General features: G+C 34.3%; 1 protein-coding gene across 7 annotated transcripts in view; it reads right to left on the minus strand.

Annotated features, from left to right (window-relative positions):
- Ankrd17 (ankyrin repeat domain 17) overlaps nt 1-21,118 on the minus strand; it is a 165,132-nt gene that overhangs the window by 124,796 nt on the left and 19,218 nt on the right. For 2 of the 7 annotated variants that reach the window (XM_023708595.1, XM_004648422.2), the window contains exon 1: nt 8,852-8,980. The exons of 3 other annotated variants lie outside the window; for them this stretch is intronic. In XM_023708595.1, coding sequence (XP_023564363.1) covers nt 8,852-8,905 — 54 coding nt within the window. In that variant the 5' untranslated portion in view covers nt 8,906-8,980. Of the gene's footprint in view, nt 1-8,851; nt 8,981-21,118 lie in introns of those variants that run through there. 2 more of the 7 variants (XM_023708597.1, XM_023708596.1) reach the window with 1 other exon arrangement.

The following is a 21,118-nucleotide window of genomic DNA, read 5'->3' on the forward strand; positions in this document are numbered from 1 at the left end:
TTTTTGCAGAACCAGGGATTGAACTCAGGCCCATACGCTTGCCAGGGAAGCGCTTATTCTACTGAACCATCTCCCCGGCCCCTGGGATAGCTTTCTCAATGTCCTAAACTAATTCTAAACATTTATCTTTTATGATCATTTTGACTTTGGTAAACAGCCAAAAGACATAAGGTACTCAATTCAGTCAATAAGGTGGACAAGGACATATAATGTTTTTAAAGCCTACCTTTTCCTTTACACATTATTTGGCAACACCATATACCATATTTTTTTAAAATCACACTTCACAGAAACATCTATTGTAAGGATTTGGAGAAATGTTTTTCTCAGACTTAAGGTTTGATAAACAAAAGAGTTCTCCAGACCATCCAGGATAGCAACAAAACTAAAGACTATAAAAATCTCAAAATTCACAAAGTTTTGAAGTTTGGCTCTTACTGCCATTTAACTTGATATATATACCTTTCTGTACTATATTCCTCCCTTTGGTGTTATGTTTGCCTACACAGTGTTTTGTTTTGTTTTTACAGAGCATATACTTAGTCAAAAATATAACATGGACTATACAGATTTTTTTTTCATTTATGTATTTAGTACACGATCTCACTATGTAGCCTGGACTCTAGTGATACTCCTGTTTTCAGCCTCCCCAGTGCTGGGAATACAGGCCTGTGCCATCTCACCGGGAAGGACTAGATAGCAGGTTCAGTGAGCCCCAGGGGCAGGGCCGGCGAGGCATGTGGGACTAAGGATCGAACCCTGGTCCCTGTGCTTGCTTAGTCCACTGAGCTATCTCATCGGCCCTACTATACAGATTTTTTAATGTGCCCATATTGCTTTTTTAGAGCACAAAACAATGGGAAAGAACGTCTAGAAAGACAATACCCTAGGGGATGGACGGGACATAAGTAGGACTTGAAATAAAGAAGACAGAGACAGGTAGGTAGAGAAAACTGGAGCAGAAAGAGATTAGGTAAGAGACAAGGTGAAAGCAAGCAATTTAGACTAGGGGTGGTAAAGCTAAATTTGACAGTTGGAGCAGACAAACACAATTTTGTTTAAAATTATACATGGAGCATCTAATCATTATTTTGGAATTTAGTGGAATGAATTTTTACAGAAGGGATGACCTTCTACTATCAATGCTATTTCCCTTTATTTCATGAAGAAAACAAAAAAAAGGAACTAAGACATTTGAAAAACAATAATAAAATATTAGGCATATATAACATACAATCTTAAGAGGAAGTACTTTTCAATGTATGAACACTTAAAAGTACACATTTCAAAAATCCCTAATATTCTCTCTTTCCTTCCTTCCCTTTTTGTTTTTTTGATGTGCCACACTAGAGTTCAAACCTAGGGTCTTTTATATGCCAAGCAGGTAGCATAACATAGAGCTACAGTTCCAGTCTTAAACTAGCATTTTAAAATAAAATATAAGAATTTAGAGGCCCAGTGGTTGTACATGCCTGTAGTCTCAGCACTTGGCAGCCTGAGGCAGGAGGATTGCTGTTAATTCAAGGCCAACCTGGTCTACAAAGAGAATTTAATGCCAGCCTGAACTGCATACCAAAAGCCTGTCACAAAAAAAAAAAAAAAAAAAGTGTTTAGATAGAAACTTTATTTTTAAAACTAACCTAAAAAAATAAATAAAACCAAAAAATAAATAAATAAATAAATAAAACCTAATATGATGTCAGGAAGTAAAGTACAAACACAACATATGACAGGAACAGGGGTAACTGGCAAAGGGCAAATTCAAGGTTAGTGCCAGCTAGACACTAGTTCAATGAAAAAGTTTTACGAAAAGAAAAGGTCCATGTGAAATTGTGTGAGGTTATATTCAACATGAACTGGCTTGTGACAATTGGAAAGACAGAGAGAGGTGTATATGTTATTATCATTTCTTTTTTCCAAGAAGAAACACATTGCTGATTCCAACGCCAATGTCCAAAGAAAACTGTAAAAAATTTGGGCTAATATGAACATGTGTATTTGTACAAATACAAATACAATAGAAAATTATGAAGTCAATTTTGCATGACTCAACTTTGCTATTACACAGGGAAAAAATGGTAAACAAAATACAGTGAACAATTAAATTTTTTTAAATGTTCAAAATATTTGTTCTCAAAAGTACTCTAAACCATCACACTTGCCACTTTCTGAAGCAGTTCAAGGAAATCCTTTCAAAAACGTGTTTACAAATTGTGACCAAATGTAATCCATTAGAAAGGCAAGCTTATAAAACATTATGCTACATCCTTGTTCACCATATTCACCAGATCTGGCACTATGCAACTTCTAGCTCCATCCCCAAGTCAAAATGACCATGAAAGGTAAACATTATGAATGGATTCAGGATATCAAGGCAGCCGTAACAGGGAAAGTAAAGACATTCAAAAGAGGATTTGCCAAAGGGCTTAAGAAAAGGGTAAGTGTTTGAAGTAAGGTATTTTGAGAATTCACACCAATGTGTCATTCACTGCTGTGGATTTTTAAAAAACTCTGTTTAGGTCACAGCAAATATGAGGAAACTGCAGAATAACATTTTCATTTTTAAATAAATGAATATACAAATTATCTGAATCTTTTATAACTAGCCTAGAAAACTAAAGTGGCTCCTAGAATAAGAAAACTAGAAGGATAAAAACAAAATCTATAGCTTCTGAAATGAAAAGCAAAGTTTACAAATGCTTTGTGTATATTTCATTTGACAAAGTAAGTGATAATTTCTAATTTCAGAAAAATCACACACGGGGCTGGGGAAATGACTCACTAGCAAGTGCAAGCAAGGGTCTAAGTTTAATCCCCAGTTCCACAAGGAAAAAAAAAAAGTAAAGAAAAAGTATATGTAATACATGGAATTTTTAGGATTTACAAACTCATGGTGGTTTTTAATTATGTGGTTTTATCAATATCAATATATTACTATTATTACTTAATGCTATTCTTCAAGCAATACCATTTTCTACTTATTTCTTTATTCTGTAGCCTACAAACTCCTTACTTACAGAAATTATAAGATATGACTTATAAAGTGTATTCAAATTAGCATACAGATTATCACACAAAGTATTGTTCCATTTCTTAAATTCGGTTTTACTATAGTTTAAGATACAGTGATGGTGCAGAGTGTGTCAAAGAGATTAGAAAAATTGGAGGCATGTGATGAATTAATAAATTCATGAGATTTATGAGGGTCCTCTAAATTTTTAGAGGGACTGTGAGGTGAAAATTATTTTTACAATATCTAGGTAGTTATCTATTTCACTATAGTGACACAAAAACACTGATACAAAAAATCAGGGTAAGCCTGCTGGCTTTTATAAATCAAGACCAATGTATACTAGTTAGTAAGCAGCATATTCATCTGTGCCATACTTTCACAATCTTTTTTGTTATTGTTTAACATTTTCTATACATAATTTAGGCTAGCCTTGCATTCACAAAGCCCAGGTTGGCCTTCCAGCAACCCTCCTGTTCAGCCTCCCAAATGCTGGGATTGCAAGTGTGCACCATCACACCCAGACACTAATAGTCTTTTAAAAATCATTTCACAAAGTCAGCTTTCCTTATAAAGCAGTAAAAATATTAGTCTTTAAAAAGTTCACTGGTGCTTCCTTAGGTTCTAAATTGCAACTAACTTGATTTTGTTGTTGTTGATACAGGGTCTTGCCATGTAGTTCAGACTCGTAGTGATCCTCCTGTCTCAGCCTCCCCCGTGCTAGGATTATAGGCATGTGCCACCATGCCTGGTTTCAGTGGCAGGCACTGCACATTCAGGGTTTTGGGGCCCACATGGCATGTGGTACCAGGGATCAAACTCAGGACCTTGCACTCGCCAGACAGGCGCTTAGACTGCAAAGCTATCTCCTGAGCCCAGCAACTAACTTAAAAAACTACCACTTGCACATATGAAGAGTAGTGTAAAAGAATATCTGTGCTTATCTGAAAGGGCTATTGCCATATCCTCCCTCCCTCATCTCTATGTAACATCAGATTTTCTTCATAAACTTCAACCAAAGTAACATTACAATAGTGAATATAAAAGCAGATAGATGTGTTGTGGTTTGTATCTAGTTGTCCCCTCAAAGTCTCACGCAGTCATGGGGAGGACTTCTAGAATTTGTGATTAACTCATGATCCACTAGGATTATGACTGTGAGCATGGGGCAGATAGCCTGAATGCAACATATGGGAGTCAGACTTGCTCTCTGTAGCCATTATTGCCTCTACTCCTCCCTTGGCTCTCTTGTCACCGCCATGAAAGGCTGCTCTCTGCCATGTGCCACTCTGACTTGGAGCCAGCCAAGTATGGACTGAAATCTCCAGTAACTGTGAACTAAATAAACCTTTCCTTTCTAATTTTGAGTGTCGTGTATTTGTCCCAGCACTGAGACAAGATGACTATCTTCTTTTAAGGCAGACTCCAAAAATATTTGCAAAAAAGTTAAAAATGTCACTCTTTTTTGTCTAGTTTCTATTAGAGAATATTTTTATTTTTTAATGCATTTAGTACAGGCAGGGTCTCACTACATAGATCAGACTCATAGTGATTCTCTTGTTTTCAGCCTCCCAAGCACTGGGAATACAAGGGTGTGCCACCATGCCTAGTCTCAATCACTGTCTCAGCACTTCCCCGGGGCGGAGCCAGCACAGCACTCCAAGATTGAACCCTGGCTGCAGCACTCTGCCTGAGCAGGTGCTTTAGTCCGTTGAGCTACCAGGCTGGCCCTTGGAGAATAATTTTTTAATAAAAGTATTTTCACAATAGGTTTAGTATCAATCATTTTAAAATGAATTAATTTGGAAGTGACTTCATATTTCCTGCTTTTAATTTCTAATATGGCAAATGTTTATAGACAACTCTCAGTCTTTAGAATCTTCAAACATTTAGTAAGAGTTTACACTATTTTGCTACATGTTTACAAAGATTACCTCATTTATTCCTTACATGAGGATGAAATATACACCTGGCACAGTCCTTCTATGTAATTTATGTAATACATAGCAATGTATTACTGCCATCATGCAATTACGTGCACATTCTATATGTTTTATAAACATAACCGGGGCTGGAGATAGCTCAGCAGCATAAACTCCTGTGTGGCAAGCACAAGGTCCCAAGTTCAATTCCTGGTACCAGCCCCTCACACACATACACCCCCACACTCACACACACACACCTGGTTATTTGGAAGTCTGACACTATCCAAGATCAAATTATGAACAGTCAAAAATGGTCCAACTCATAACCTGAGGTTATCATCTCACAGATATTAACATGAAGCACCTTACAGAGGTCCTCTGAATTGGTAAATTTGGAGGCTGCATGTTAAGCTCCCAATAGTTACACAAGACTATGGTGCTTATTCAAATTTACAGTGATCATCTCACCTGGATTAGCTCTTTAGTTGAGTGTCAAAAAAAAAAAAAAAAAAAAAAAAAAAAAAAAAAAAAAAACTTCATAATGATTTAAAACAAGTGTCAATAATTTTGCATGTATGTGCAGATAATGCATGACAGACCTTTTCTAATTCATGCTCCACAGCAAGCACTGACTGCTTGCTATGATGAGTGAATATGGGACTAGTGGACTACTAGTCAGCTTGCTTTTACTCTCACATATAACACATCAATTTATATACTTGTAGTTACATTATCATTTTACAAGCTGTATGAATCCTCCACAACCATTAAAATATTTCGTCTCTATAGAGATTAACATAAAAAGTATGTCTTTTTACACATCTACTCTCCCATGTATTCTTCCAAAATTGGTGTATGAATGCAATGTTGTAATTTCCACATCATCCATCCAGGATAAACTAGACATTCAAATAAGAGCTTCCACACTGCATAAATTAGTAACATGTATAGTATACGTAAGGATATATGTTAAGTGTGTATGATGCATATATGGGTGTACACTCATAGTAAAGATTAAAAAAACAGTAATATAGTAAGGGAAAAAAAAACCCTAAAAGATAGAAGTATGAAAACGCAGGTTTCTGACTGCTCTATTCACAAAGAAATATAACAGGCACATCTAAAAAAAAAGCAAACAAAGGTGCCCAACTGAAGAAATATCTACCGACTGTATTTTTCAGAATACACAAAGAGAAACAGTTTTCTAAGGACACTGCTAAAAGTAGGTTTTAAAGTCTTCAGACGGAACCAATGAAATAAAATATTAGAATACAAACACGCATTTGTATGCATCCTAAATTCAAGACTGTTTAAAATTCCAAGGGCAGATACACATTTCTTCTGTTCCTTCACCTTCATGAAACAAATTATATACAAAGTTATTATACCAACTGCCCTGAATTTCTAGTGCCCAGCACCCCTAGATATATTCAATAAATAGGTGCAAATAGCATTAGGAGATACAACTATCCTACATGTCTTAGCTTAATTCCAAAATTTCTTGCTGAATGGGAAAGTCTTTTTTTTTTCCTGTACCTGGGATGAAACTTGGGTCCTTGTGCTTGCCAGAAGGTGCTTATACTGCTGAGCTATATCCTTGGCCTGGAAAGTATTATTTTTATCAACTCAAACAATTTAGTTAGCTGAATTTTTTAATTGCTACTACACTATAAGAATTTATCCGAACTATATTCATTTGTGATACTGACTGAAGCCCGTTTCACCCAGATGTAATATGAGTCATCTTTACAAATTTGCTTCAAAGGACCAAGTTACAAAGAGAAAAAAATAGGAGTCCAATGTAAATTTCATAAAAATCTACATACAATTCTCTAGGTTCATAAATAAAAGCCCAAGGATGACAATTATGGTAACAAATTTCAAGTAGCTAAAAATTAGGTACAGTGACATAACTGGAACTGTGGCGTGTAACTATATTCACTGGACATCTATGTAAGGAACTACCCCTTTAAAATACTTCTTTTCTGGAAAGCACAATATATAACATATCAATTTGCTATGTGAGGTGCTTTAGGAAATGGTATATGGCACTTCAGAGAGTTAGCAAATTTATTCTTTGTACTTTTTTTGGCACTAGGTCACTACAAGTACTCATAATTTTGAAAAATAACCTTTTTATTATTACCTGAATAATTTTTATATCTAGTCTGTCAATTACGGACAAATACTAAATTAAATCACAGTACTTTAAACAGAGAAACTAATCTAATATGGTTTAATGCAACAGGTATGAAGAGGCCAATTTAAGATAGCTCAAAAATGAGAATAATTAAAAATCCAATGGTCATTACAAAATGTTAATTTGACAGTTTTAAAGAAACAATAAAAAGCAATTGTGAAAATACCATTTCAAAAAACTAAAGTGCAAAACTATGCTCAAGTGGGGTTTTTCACTACAAAATAAAGACTTCTAACATCTGTTATATGTTAAAATTTTAAATAACTAAAAAAGCTGACATTTTCACAAGCTATAAAGCATACTCTATAAAATCCAAAACAAAAATTTAAACATGCAAATTAAAATGTCCCACATAACTTTATAAACTCATTTTTAAAAATGAACCATTAGGTGCCATGTGGCCACTTGTAATTACTAGTCAGTTAATGAAAGTGTATACTACTATATCTAAGTAAAACATTTTAAAGGAAACTAACTATATCAAAAAAAAATTTTTTTTAAAGGAGGAAAACAACAGAAATTAAACCACACATTTCAACTCACACAATAGCTTTTAGGAAGAGGAAGTGTTTGTTGGTAGGTATCTCCAAGAAGGTAGATGATAAAATGAACTCAGTTTTCACTCTGCAGAACCACTGTGGGACTTGCTGCAATGTCAGCTCAGGCACACACTAAGGGACTCCAGAAAATGCTCATTGATCATGCAGCACTTTATAATGCGCATAGCCTTTTTTCTCCTGCTAACCCAGCCTGGTTTTCCTTTGCAGCCTCTCCCCACAATCAAAATCTCTTTCAGAAGACAGTGAAATAGTTAATAAAAATTAAGTTACAGTCTTAAGTATTAGGAATACCACTCACCACCATGAAGCTTATCTGAATTCATTTTTTTTCTTAAGGAAGGAAAACAAACACACAAAAACCTATAATTCTATAGATTGAAAAAAAACCAGTAATATCTATATATCTATTCCTGTAAATATAAATTTTTGGTAGTATGCTATGACCAAGATCAGAATCAATTAGTTTCACTTTGGCATGCATACTATTTCTTTGAAAACTGATACAACCAGAAAAAAAAAAAAAATTAAAAAAAATTAAAATTCACCTGACTTAAATTACAGGCGAATTTTAGTGATAGCACTTTAGCATTAGTACTCTAAACTGTAGGGATTTTTAAATTTCATAATTTATTTTACAATGATCAAAGTCACATAAAAAATTCAAGACCCAAGTGTACCATCTTAATTAACCAACTAGGCTTATATGCTTAGTTTTAAACTAAAATGACCTGCTGTATTTAATAGTTAATTGCAAACACAGCATTAGGCTTAGATATGTAAATGAATTCTAAGACATAAGATACTAAAACCACTCAAAGCTGCTTTGCAGACCCCACCTACTAATGAGTTAATCTAAAGGTCAATACCAGCACAAGGCTTTTTATTAAGTCCAAAGCCCCTCTCCTTTTTTTCCTCCTATCAATATCTACCCCACAATTTATGAAACATGGAGTTTAAACAAAATAAATCTAGATTTCTTTAGTAATCATGTAAATCTGACACATTCTAACACGGAAAAGGTCTGATCGTGTTCTGCTTTTATGCTCTGCCTCTCTTTGCTCTCTCCTCTAATCTATTCATCTGTAACATAATTCCAGCAGATAAGATTCCTTTGTTCAAATTTCAACTTTCATTTCATTTACAAATCTAGCCCTACCTCTAGAATGTCTTCTAGAACATATGCTTCCATTTCAGCCGCTGTCTCCACCATGTTTTATCAAACTGCCATGTTTCTTACTGCACTGTGATTAGATCATTGCCAGCAGGAACACTCCTCTGTGTCAGCAAGGGAACAGGAAATGGAATGTTCTATTACATGCCTAAAGCAGCTTAGCTGTTGACTAGCCAGGCATCTACCAAAAGAGCAGGGGGTGACTCAGTGTGTGCTTTTTAAAGATACAGAAGCTCTATTCCAAAGCAAACTTCTGTCAAGTAATTTCAATAGACAAAATAGATCCAAACTCTCTTATATTACCATTTCAAATTTTAAAATCCTAAATTTTCAAAAATGAAATAATTATATTAATCGTATATATTAAAAGCTACTTAATACGTGTGGCTTCCTGACTGAACAAAAGAGGCTGAAGTGGGTTATGCAGCAAAGTATTCTTAATAAAGCACTGTAGTGAGCTTAATGGCTGTAGCAAAAAAATGCAAAGGAGCAAGATATACTAAGGTAGGAATTTGTAATATCAGTCAAATGGGCTGCTTAACTGACATAATGCAGTTACTGACTTGAGAATATTAGAAATAATCATCTTAATATAGTTCAATAGCAAGCTGGCTTTCTATACACATCTTTAAATATCTATGAATACAATATTAACATTCAACTGATTTATGATTTTAGAAACAAGGCATTATATACTATGAAGCAGTCATTTTCTGGTAGTGCCTTTAACTTCTTTTACTAACCAGTAAAATAGTCTTTTTCCTGATAATGAAAACACAACTAAAAGAAACTTGGCATATCCATGGTATAGCAGAAAGTGTTCCAGGGACAATCAACAAGATGGACAGTTCTTCTCAACAGGTTATATAAAATGAAATGAAACAAAATGAAGCGAAATGAAATGAGATAAAGTCCTATTACATAATTTCTGGTATTTAGGAGGCATTATTACTGTACCAGGAGTAACAATATGTTATTTAAAATGCTTTTTTTATACTCACTGAATTCTCACAATAATTCTAAAAGCGGCATTATTATCTTCATTTTACATAGATGGAAACCAGGGCATAGAGAGATTAATCAACTTTATTTTTTCCAAATATTCCCAGGTAAAACTCATCCAGTTGAGGAGCTAAGATTTAAATCTAGGCAGATGGCTCCATGTTCTACCCTCAGAATCAAGCAGAACACTTTCTTCATGTGATAAAACTTTTTACAGATAAGAATACCAAGCTTCAGACAGCACTTATATATCAGAATCAAATCTAAATTCAAACCCAGAAATGTGTGATAAAAAATTTATGTGAAATGAATGACAAAGAAATGATACTACAGTGTTCTTTCTCAGACCACACTTAATGTTTTCATTTATGTACAACATTTATGCTTGGCTTTCAGTGACTTCTCAAAGTAACACATCCTTAAGATCTGTTTTAAGGAGGAACTATTATAGGCAGCGAAGTTAGGTAGAAATATTACAAGCAGTCAGACAGGGCCAGGCCCTCAAGGGAGTCAGTGCAGAGAATAAGTACACATTATAACTGTGGCTGGAGGCACATTCAATGAAGGCCAGGCCGCACGACAAAGATGAAATGACTACATCTACGTACCTCCCTGAACGATAGACGATATACTGTAATCAATATTATAATAGGCTTCAGTTACCCAGGATAGATGATCAGGACTTCCTAACCCATCTCTTCCTAAAAGAGTCTTTGTTTCTCCACTAGATGAACATTACTTAAGTGGCTACACTTGTAATCTTATTGGTCGATCATAGTTTTGGCCCATGTTATACCCATCTCATAATTTTGCTCTATAAAATTTCCTTTGAGAACTGGGCTTGGCAACTTTCTGGGTCCCTTCCTGTCTTTGTTCTTTCTCAATAAAATTTCCTACTCTTAAATTCTGTTGTTCCTCAGAATTCATTCTTTTAATTGTGGGTGCAGTAGTTCAGCATATAGATATCTAGAAGGTTGGGCGTTATAATATTTTCTTGTATCATTTGGAGGTCTTATATTAGAACCAGTAAAACGGCCTTCATTATTTTCTACCTTCCAGGTCAATTATATACATTTTTCATCAATAAACTTTGTTTCATCAAAACTTCCTCCAGTTTAAGAAAGCAAAGAAAGATTTGCATTAAAGGAACCTATATATTGGAGTATTCATATTTCTCATAAGCTAAGAATAAACTTTCTAAATCTTATTTTATTAAAAACTCAGGCTCCCTTAAAACTTAAGTAAATCATACCATTCACTTTCTCCTTCTGTGTTGTCCTGTGATTATAGGTTACTAGGTACTTCTTTTTTTGACGTTTACTGGTAAGGTTTTAATTTTACGGTGGTGCATAGTATCATACCCAAAGCCCTAGAATTTACTCTTCCATTGAGTTACACACCCAGCCACAGTTTTTATTAAGTATGGGATTATGGCTTTCCTACAGTAACACAGATGCTATCATTTATTACCTGTCTCCTTAAAGACCAAAAGCTTGATGACAACAGGAATACTTCTTGCCAATGCATACCCAGAGTCAGCAGGGGCTGCATGAGCAGGCCATGAAGTTATTTGTTCAGTAAACAAGTGCATGAATAAAATAATCACTTGACATCCAATAACACATCCTAACTCCTTTAACAACACTTTTAACACTAATAACGACCTCTGCAGAGCAGGGACCAGCACTAGGGAATCAAACCCATATCCCTGCACATGCACATGCTCTATCACTTGCACCTCTTGTTCCACTAGTACACAACAATTTCTGATAACAAAAATATATTCTTTGACTGTAATTTTAGACACTGAAATAAAGAACTGGGGGCATGCAATATGAACAGAATATAAATTTAAATTTTCTGTAATTTTTGTTCACATGGTATAGCAAAATAATTATTTTTCTCATTAATTTTGCTTTCTTAATGTTTTGTTAATTTGATAAACCATGTCAGGGAGATTCATACACATGTCTCAGATCTATCATCCTAAAAGTGAACCATCTTTACCTCATCTTACAGGCAAACAACTTGTCTTTCCATTTATCTTAAAGGGATTTCAATGGCAAAAAACCATTCATATTTCTTTGCCAGCGATAAAGATATTAAAATGCAAAAAGTTAACATCCTACCTTATGCAAAGAAATGTAAACCAACACACACACAAAATCAAAATCGTGAATAAAAACATTGACTAAAACAAGATTAAAATGTAGAGTAAAGCCTCCCATTGATCAAAAAGTGGGAAAAGGCCAGAAGTAGCTTAAATACCTAGAACCAGCACTGCTTTCCTTCAGCAGTTAAAAAGAAACTGAAAGGAAAAACACACAGAAATGAGCTGCAAAACAAGGAACCCTATTTTGTATGACTTAACACTTCGCAATTTGTCCACCCATGAAACTTTTTAAAAACAATTCTGTGAAGTTTTCTTCTCATTACATTTTTTCTAATTAACAAATGGTTAGGCTTTGAAATACACATATGCAAACAAAACAAATACAATTACTAATAGAACAAATATAATAATCTCACATACACACATAACAACAGCTTAGCAAAAAATTTTTTCATTTCTCAAAACATATATTATTTTTCTATGGTGTAAGCCAAGGCATAGTTTAACAGAACTAGAAACTACGTGTATCAACCTAGATGAAAAATAAATGAAGACAGATATTAATGATACTTTTAAGGCTTCAAATGAAAAGACTAATAGAATCTGGTAAAATTTTCGAAGTCCACATATTATTTAAACAACAATATGTACACTGCCATAATTTTTATGAGAAGATACAAATATGTTATATACAATTACTATTTTATATAAGGGACTTAAGACGTTCATGGATTTTGGTATCCAAAAGAGAACTTAGACTCAACTCTCTAAAGACACAGAGGATCACTGAAGGATAATAGTACTTTTTTGCAGCCTCATTTTAAAATGCAGTACTCCATATTTGACTGTTTTCAGAGCAGCATACACAGATCTTTTTTATTTTTGACAGCTCCTCAAGCTTTCATTTAAAATCCACATACTATATGTATTCAGTCCATTATTGACAGGCATTTATATTGTTTCTAATATTTCATAATGCTACAATAAACCTTGGTCATGTGCTCTGTATATGCCTGAATATATAACCATACAACAAATTTCATGTGTACATTTACTGTTTTTTTAATGCATATTTCCAACTTATCCTTCAACTAATTTATACACTACTTTATACAGTGAATGAATATGCCTGCTTCCCTACAAAATACACTGATATAAGTCTACAGTATTTTAAAAATTCAAATTTGAAATCTGTATTAGTTACAAAATATTTATCTAGACTTCACTAGTTTCACCATGTTTTCACTTTTCAAGGAATATCAAATCAGAAGTTATGCCTCCTCTCATCTAACTTCTGTCCCTTATCAAAAATTGCATATATTTTTGCTAGATTAAGAATTTCAAATGATAGGAAGGAAGCAAGAAAAGAGGGGAAAAAAGAAAACAAAAGGGAGAGAAAAGCAAACTACAATGCAGAATGTACCATAAAGCTAGAGAAAAGATCATGTCAAATGATACCGCCTTAAAAAAACAAAAAACCCAAAAAAACACTAAAACAGTTCTGCCAAATTTAGTATTGTAAGTACTTCAGGAAGTATCAAGGAATTTCCCATAAATAAATTCTGGCTAGATATATCTCTTTGTCATCCAACTTTCTTACTTTCAAATTATTCATCTTTAAAGCCTAAAATTCAAAAGTAATTATTCCATCATTATAAAAACATTTAATGTACACAAGGAGAAAACAGTGTCACATCAGCGTTTATAGTACAATCTCAGGGACATGCCAGTTAGCTCAATTGTTTAAAAGCCTGCTAATGCAGGATACCGTGGTTCAATCCCCACCTCTACAGGCCTTACCAGACCAGCCCTTAAGGTAGCCTGAGCCAAAAAAAAAAAAAAATCCTTCTTAACTTTTTATGGATTTTCAGTAAGGTTAATGAGAAAAAATATATAGTACAATCTCAGCTTTTGATTTTTCTTTTCTTTCTTTGAGACAGGGTCTCAATAGATGCCAAGTGAAATTACAGGCATGTACCATTATGCTCAGCCTTCAGTTCTTAATATACAACCTAGATAGGATTCACAGAATAATATTTAAAAATTATTTTTTTCCTTTTTCTTTGTGGAACCAGGGATTGAATTCAGGCCCTTGTGCTTGCCAGGCAAGCGCTTATTCTACTGAGCCATCTCCCTGGCCTAAAAATTAAGTTTGATCAGAATCTCTAGAATAAAAATAGACACACCTCTACAGAAAGTAGAGGAATACTTGAAAGACTTAAGTAACAAAGCTTAAGTTAAAGATATACAAAACTATAAATTCATAAATTAAAAAATTCTAAGGCCATCATCTAAATTCCAAATGAGGGAGGGCATATACTGTTTTTAAACATTCTAAAATATTTTATTGCTTAAATAAATTCTGTCCAAGGCTACTATTTTTAAAAGTCCTAATAAGCTTAAAAAAAGAAAAAGATTGCCATTAACCTTTTTTTTTTTTGGCCACTAACATTTTGAGCACTCATTTATAGAAATATTTAGTGAGTTATCAGGTAGCAAACTTTAAGAACTGGATATCAAATGGCAAGTAAAATTACTCTACCTAAATTCAGTATGGTGTTGACTGTTGGTCTGTCATAGATGGCTTTTATCAGATTGAGAAAAAGACCATCTATTCTTTCTGTAGGTTTTTATCATGAATCAGTGCTGGATTCTGTCAAATGCTTTTTTTGCATCTATGGTTTTTTTTTGTCCTTGGCTCTGTTAATATGGTCTATTTTTACACTTATTGATCTGTATACGCTGAAACATCATGCATCCCTAAGATGAATCCTACTTAGTCATGGTGCATAAAACCTTGATGATTTGCTGCATGCCAGTGATGTACGCACACACATTTATAGTGACACACTTAGTAATAGGTAAATCTTGGAAACAATCCAAATACCCACCAGCCAATGAATTCATAAAAAGATGAGATTTTTAAAAAATGGAGTATTAGTCATAAAAAGGATAAACAAGACATTTATAATTAAACGGATGGACATTGAGACCACTCTTAAATGAAATAAATTAGACCCACATGTAAATATCACAGTTTCTCTAGTGTGAGAAACTGAAAGTATAAATAAGAACAAAAATATATAAGAGATATTGTAAAGTCAGAATAAACTGTTCAAAAGGAAAGGGAAAGGAAGGAGGAAGGAAGGGAAAAGAACAAACAGATAAAAAGGATAAAATGGAAGCAAAGTTTTATAAATAAAGGGAACAAGGATTAAAAGGAGGGAAGGGAAATGGGGGAAAAAGGAACTAAGACATGACATCATGTACAGGTACAAGTTCCCTAATGTGATCATTATGTATATCAAAACTACCAATAAACTTTTAAAAAACACATATAAACAAATTTTAAAAACTACCTCTGAAAGTCCATAATCCAGGTGAACTCAGTCATGACTTTTGACCAAGTTTAACATTTACAATCCTCAAAGCTTTTTTCCCCTCTTCTATGATTTCATTACCATACCTTTCTGTTTTTTCCTAATCTAATAAATAAAAGTTAAAATTCAACCTTAGACAATACAGAAGACATACTATACAGTATTTAAATAAAAAATATTTCACTCAGATGCATCTTATATACAGTACAGAATATTACCACAGTCTTCTCCAAATATAAGTAACACACTAAAGAAAAAAGTAAAGCAGCCAGCCCTTCTTTTCCCATCATTAGTGTCTGCTGGACTCTTACATTGTTATCTCTATCCATGATAGGTCACACCATGAATTTGTTATTCTGGTATTTTGCAATAGGCTCTGCATACATAGGACTGATAAAATATCCACCTCCCAAACCTGTGTTGCACAAACTTTTCAAATAAAAATGAATACATGCGTAATACAAATTACTTATTTTATGCTTTTGTTGAAAAACAAGCTTAAGCCTAGTACTATTGGTGGTAGTACAACATTCTCAATCTGGTTAACAACACATTAACCGTTATCTGCTTCAAAGCTACGATTATCTACTAACGAAAAAGAAATCACACAGAGAAGAGAACCAACCAGGAATAAAAGTTAAAATTTTAAGAAAAACTTTAAATCTAAAAGTATGGAGAATAGTGTGGATGTAAAAGCTACCCAAGTATCCCTGGAATCCCATCACACTCACTGGCTCTACTTCTCTGGTCCCTTGATGGTCTAGGGTACTTAGTATCAAGCTCCAATTAGTGCAATATCAAAATATCAGTTATCAGAACTATTTCCAAAACTTACCTGGAATGACCTGCCTAAAGGCAATTACTTCAATTACCAAAAGACTACTCTTTCAAACTCATAATTAAGAAATATATTGCCTCCAATTGTCTAACCACCACAGGCTAGGCTAGAAAATGCCAACTGGAGCAGGATTTCCACTGTCCTGACTCTGATGGTACCACAGACAAGACAGTTAAAGGCTGCCGCATGTAATAGAGAATCTCAAAAGCATGACTATGACATTCCAACACGCTCCAAGTGGATATAGACAGAATTTTCTTCACTACCCTCACATATACTAATCTAAGCTAGATGTGGTGGCGTGACTGCAGTCCCACCTACTTTGTAGGCAGAGGTGGGAGGATTTCTTTAGCTCCACAATTAAAAATGATTTTAGCATCACAGTGAGATCCTATCTCAAAACAAAAATAAAACAAAACAAATAATGACTTCAAACCAGGCATGGTGATGCACACCTATAATCCCAGCTGCCAAGTTCAAGGCCAACTAAAGTAACTTAGAAAGACTGTCTCAAAATAAGAAATGTTTTAGTGCCAGGAATGGTAGCACATGCCTGTATTCAAGGCACTAGTGTTCGAGGTCAGTCTGCACTATGTAGTTGAGTTCAGCTTGAACTGCCATACTGAGACTTTGTCTCAAAAAAAAATAAATAAATAAATAAAAATAAAAAACCTTAAATAGACCGGAGGATGTAACTCAGTATTCCCTGAGCTTAATCTAAAGTATGGAGTGGGGGGGGGGGTCAGAAAATATTACTCTCATGTAATTGTGAAGTACCTCTTTCATCATCAGAAAGCTATCTTCACACTAGAAATGTTATGGCCACTTAGAAATTTCAGATACCTAGTTCTACCAAATCTCCATAGAAGGAACCAATTTACCAGCCTTTATGTATAATAATAACGATCTCATTGTTTGTGTTCTGGAATCAAATGTGACCCATACTTGTATCCTTCAAATCCTTTAACACCAACTTCTTACTAAAGTATTTTGAAAAACCCTATCAACTATCTTCTTCTTCAAAAATATACATGTCAATTTTTTTCTAGTGAAATCTGCCCTATTATTGGAAGGCTAGATACAGTAACTAATAGTTTGCAAAATGTTTAAAAGTATAACTTCAGTGCCAAACATAATTTTATGCTTAATTTTCTTTTTATGTGCTTGAGGAACCCACCCCATACAAATTTTACAATTTCCAGTAAAATGGTCATAGTTAAGATATTTGCACATCTTATTTTATCAACACTTTAGCATGCTCAGAAAGCTATGTACAATTCAAACAGAATCACTGTGTACTACCCAGGTCTTAAGGTCTTTGGCAGTCTGGTGCCAAGCCTTAAATACTCATAATGCCATCAGATGTTCTATTTAAAAGAAAAAATCAAATTACAAAAACATACTTTTAGAAATGTGTTGCTTAAAAGATCATGTTTTAAAGCTAAATGTAAGCTTTCTAAAACATTCTGCTTATATTAAGAACATAAACCAAATACTAATCTGAGTTTAAAATTGATTCCTTCCTTCAACAAACACTGTCTCAGGAAGACTCAGTGTGTCATCAGTGAAAGGAGAGAGCTATCACAGGAAGTAACAAGTAAGGGATAATGGTAATTTCAATTTCCTTTTCTTATAATCTTCCACAAGATATTCCCTGCCTCCTTGTAGATATGACTTTCCTTGATCACATGACATGTACCTTAGGACAGATACCTTTTGATAGACAGATGCCATATTATTAAGATTTGGAGGGAAGAACTCAAGAATTTATGCATATTTCCAAATTGTTCACAATAATTTTTTAAAAAAATTTTTGTCAGTTCTTATGGAGTCCAGAAATAACATGCAAAGTCCAGAGTGAGTCAATCAAGAAATAAGACACCTGACATAAAAACCTTGTAATATATGCAACTTTCTAATTTTCAGTAATTAATCCCCATATTTCTTCTATTTCAATTTCTAAAAACAATGTCGCAGTCGAATGTATTAATTTCGCTATAGTAGTAACAGTAATTAAGACAAATAGATACCACCTCTACAGTCTTTTTACTATTATGAATATGACATATGTACTTGGAATCTTTTAAAAATTTAAAGGTTACAAAAGGACAAAATGAACAATATGTTCTTTTTGTTATGTTCCTGCATCAAAATGGCTCACACAACTATGTATAGACTGTCTACTGAAAACATGAGCACTGAACCTCTTCCCTCTATCTACAGATGATTTTACATTTTACAGGTTTGTAACACATTCTACTCCTCAACTCTAACTGAGCCCATCTTATAGACACATATGGGTTTACTATGTTAATTCTAAAAACTTAAAATCAATTAAGTGCATATATAATGCAGTTGAGTAAATACTAGTTACTGCAGTCAGATATAATTTCCTATCATTTACTTAGTACTAAAGAATGAGTCATATACTTTACACTGATAAAACTGAAGTTCCTTCTAGCTTTTAGGTTTTTTTTGAATTAAAAGACCTGAGCTTATAAAATCAGTTTTCACTGTTCCATCATATACCCTACCATCCAAAAAAGATCTTAAATTTTCTTTTTCACCACATTGTAGTATCTCAAATATCTTTTCACAGGGTGAGTAGTTTATACAAGTGTGGGGAAAAAAAAAGTCCTCCTAAAGCAGTGGAGTTGGATATAGAAATTTAGGTCCAACTCTTTATTTTTTTCTTGAAAGGTAGTTACTACCTCACTATCTTTAAGCATTGAGTATGACTGCCAAAAACTCAAGTTATTTAATTTTCCACATTTTATTTCTTCTGCTTATCAAACTTTTTTTTTCCATATTCATTCTTTGAACTCTGACAGTTTACCAAATGTGAATCTTTTCCCATTCATCCTGCTTTGTCCTAGTGTTGTAGGCAGCTGAATTAGATAGAAATATTATAGGCAGTCAGACAGGGCCAGGCCCTCAAGGAGACAAGATGGAAGACAAGGTGGTTTTGCAACTTGGAAGAGACAGACACTCCCATATGGGCCATACCTCAAGACAAAAGAGGAAACAAATACAGCTACATACTTCCCTAGGGAGGGGTATCAGGGATTGATATTCTAAATAGGTATCAATTCACCTTGAAAGAGCCCAAATGAGTCACTAGTCCAACCCTCAACAGGAAGAGACCCTGTCCCATATTCATGCCAGCTTGCTACCCGACTTGCTTCCTCATTTGGTCCTGGGCGTAATCAACTTCACCTGAGCAATGGTGCTTGTAATCCCATTGGTTGACCATAGTTTTGTCCCACCCCACATCCACCTAAGCGCGTTACCATGTCTTCTCCATCACCTTAGATCCTCCTCACCACATGTTTTCCTCTATAAAAGTCCCTGGAAGAGAGAGATTCCTGGGGACTACCCACTTGGGCCCTCCTACCTGTCCCTCTCTCTCTTGGACAGGAGCTTTCTTTCCCTCAATAAATATATTCTGCTCATAACCACCGTTTGTTCCTAAAATTCATTCTTTGGTTTTAGAGAACACAAACCCATGCAGGTCAGTTCAGGAGATCATTTTTCCTCTATATCATTTGCAGGTTCCCTGTATCCTTTGGAGGTCACCCACCCAGATCAGTTTTTCTCCCTGTAGCACTAGATAGGCATTCTCAATCTAAAATTCATTATTTTTATCCAGTTCAAAAAATTTACTTCAGTTTTTTTTTGTGTGTGTGCCCTGCCCCATCCCCAGCACTCCTGCTTCAGCTATTTTTTAAATTATTTTTTCCCTTTTTTTTTTTTCTTTGTGGTACCAGGGATAGAACTCAGGACCTTATGCTTGCCAGGCAGGTGCTTATGTCGCTGAGCTATATTCCTGGCCCTTCCCATGATTTCTGATCTTCACTTTTGGGACTCATTTATGGATGTGCATTGTGATGTGTTTCCTATAATTTTCTTTACCAGTTTCCTAGATTTTTTTGTTTCATATAGAGACAACTTCACCTCTAAATACCAAATTAAAAAATCAGTCTCATTCATGCTAAGTAATTATTTAGCACATCCATTAAATACATATTTATATATTTTTGTCTGCAATTTTCAAAATCTTTTCCTGGTCCCCTCCCTTTTAATGAAGTTATGATTGATTACTTATTGCAAAATGTTTTCTCAAATCTAAATCTCAATTATGGTTTTCTTTGATGTCTTCCTCTAATGGTATCTGAAGTCAGTTTTTTTTTTTTTTTTAATTTTCCTTAATCTTCCATTTGTTTGAGTCTCCTTAATAGGTTAAGATTTTCAGAAAAAAAAAAAATCTGCTATGTTAGTGAGGTCAGTAGGGCCTTAGTATTTTAAAAGGCATATGAATCTTAACATTCCAAGGTTGCCTAAGCAAATGACCAAGTTGTCAGGCCAAGAAAGCTAGCTGTTCTAGGCTCCATATAACATTAAACAAAGTTGCTCACACATGGAAAACAGAAAACCGCGATACCAAAACTGTGCTCTTCATGCACTGGCATAAAAGCAGGAAGATCTAGTGATTAGACTACAGTAAGAACCTTCTCATATGAAAAGACCTCTTATATACTAAGGTAGATACACAAAGCACATTCAAGTACCTGAATCAGGCCAAGAGAATTCAGAAACTACATTTTCTTTTTGTTTTGTTTTAGCCAGAAAACTGAAATCAGTGGTTATACAAAGGCAGACTAAGGATACAAGTAAAAGTATACTTCACAAAGCAAGGTAGCAATCTTTTTTTGGTTCAAAGATTAAGAAAACAACATGATCACGACCTGGGTGCACAGGGTGCACATCTATGCTCGTGCCTATTTGGGATGAGAGGGAGGGACATTATGAATTCAAACCTACCTTGGCAACTTAGCAAGATCTTGTCTCAAAATTAAGTAATGACAATAAAAAAATAAAGGGCTGAGTACATAATTCAATGGAGGAAACTTTGCCTAACA

This window comes from Octodon degus, unplaced genomic scaffold, assembly GCF_000260255.1.
Source record: "Octodon degus isolate 3935 unplaced genomic scaffold, OctDeg1.0 scaffold00407, whole genome shotgun sequence".
Taxonomy (NCBI): domain Eukaryota; kingdom Metazoa; phylum Chordata; class Mammalia; order Rodentia; family Octodontidae; genus Octodon; species Octodon degus.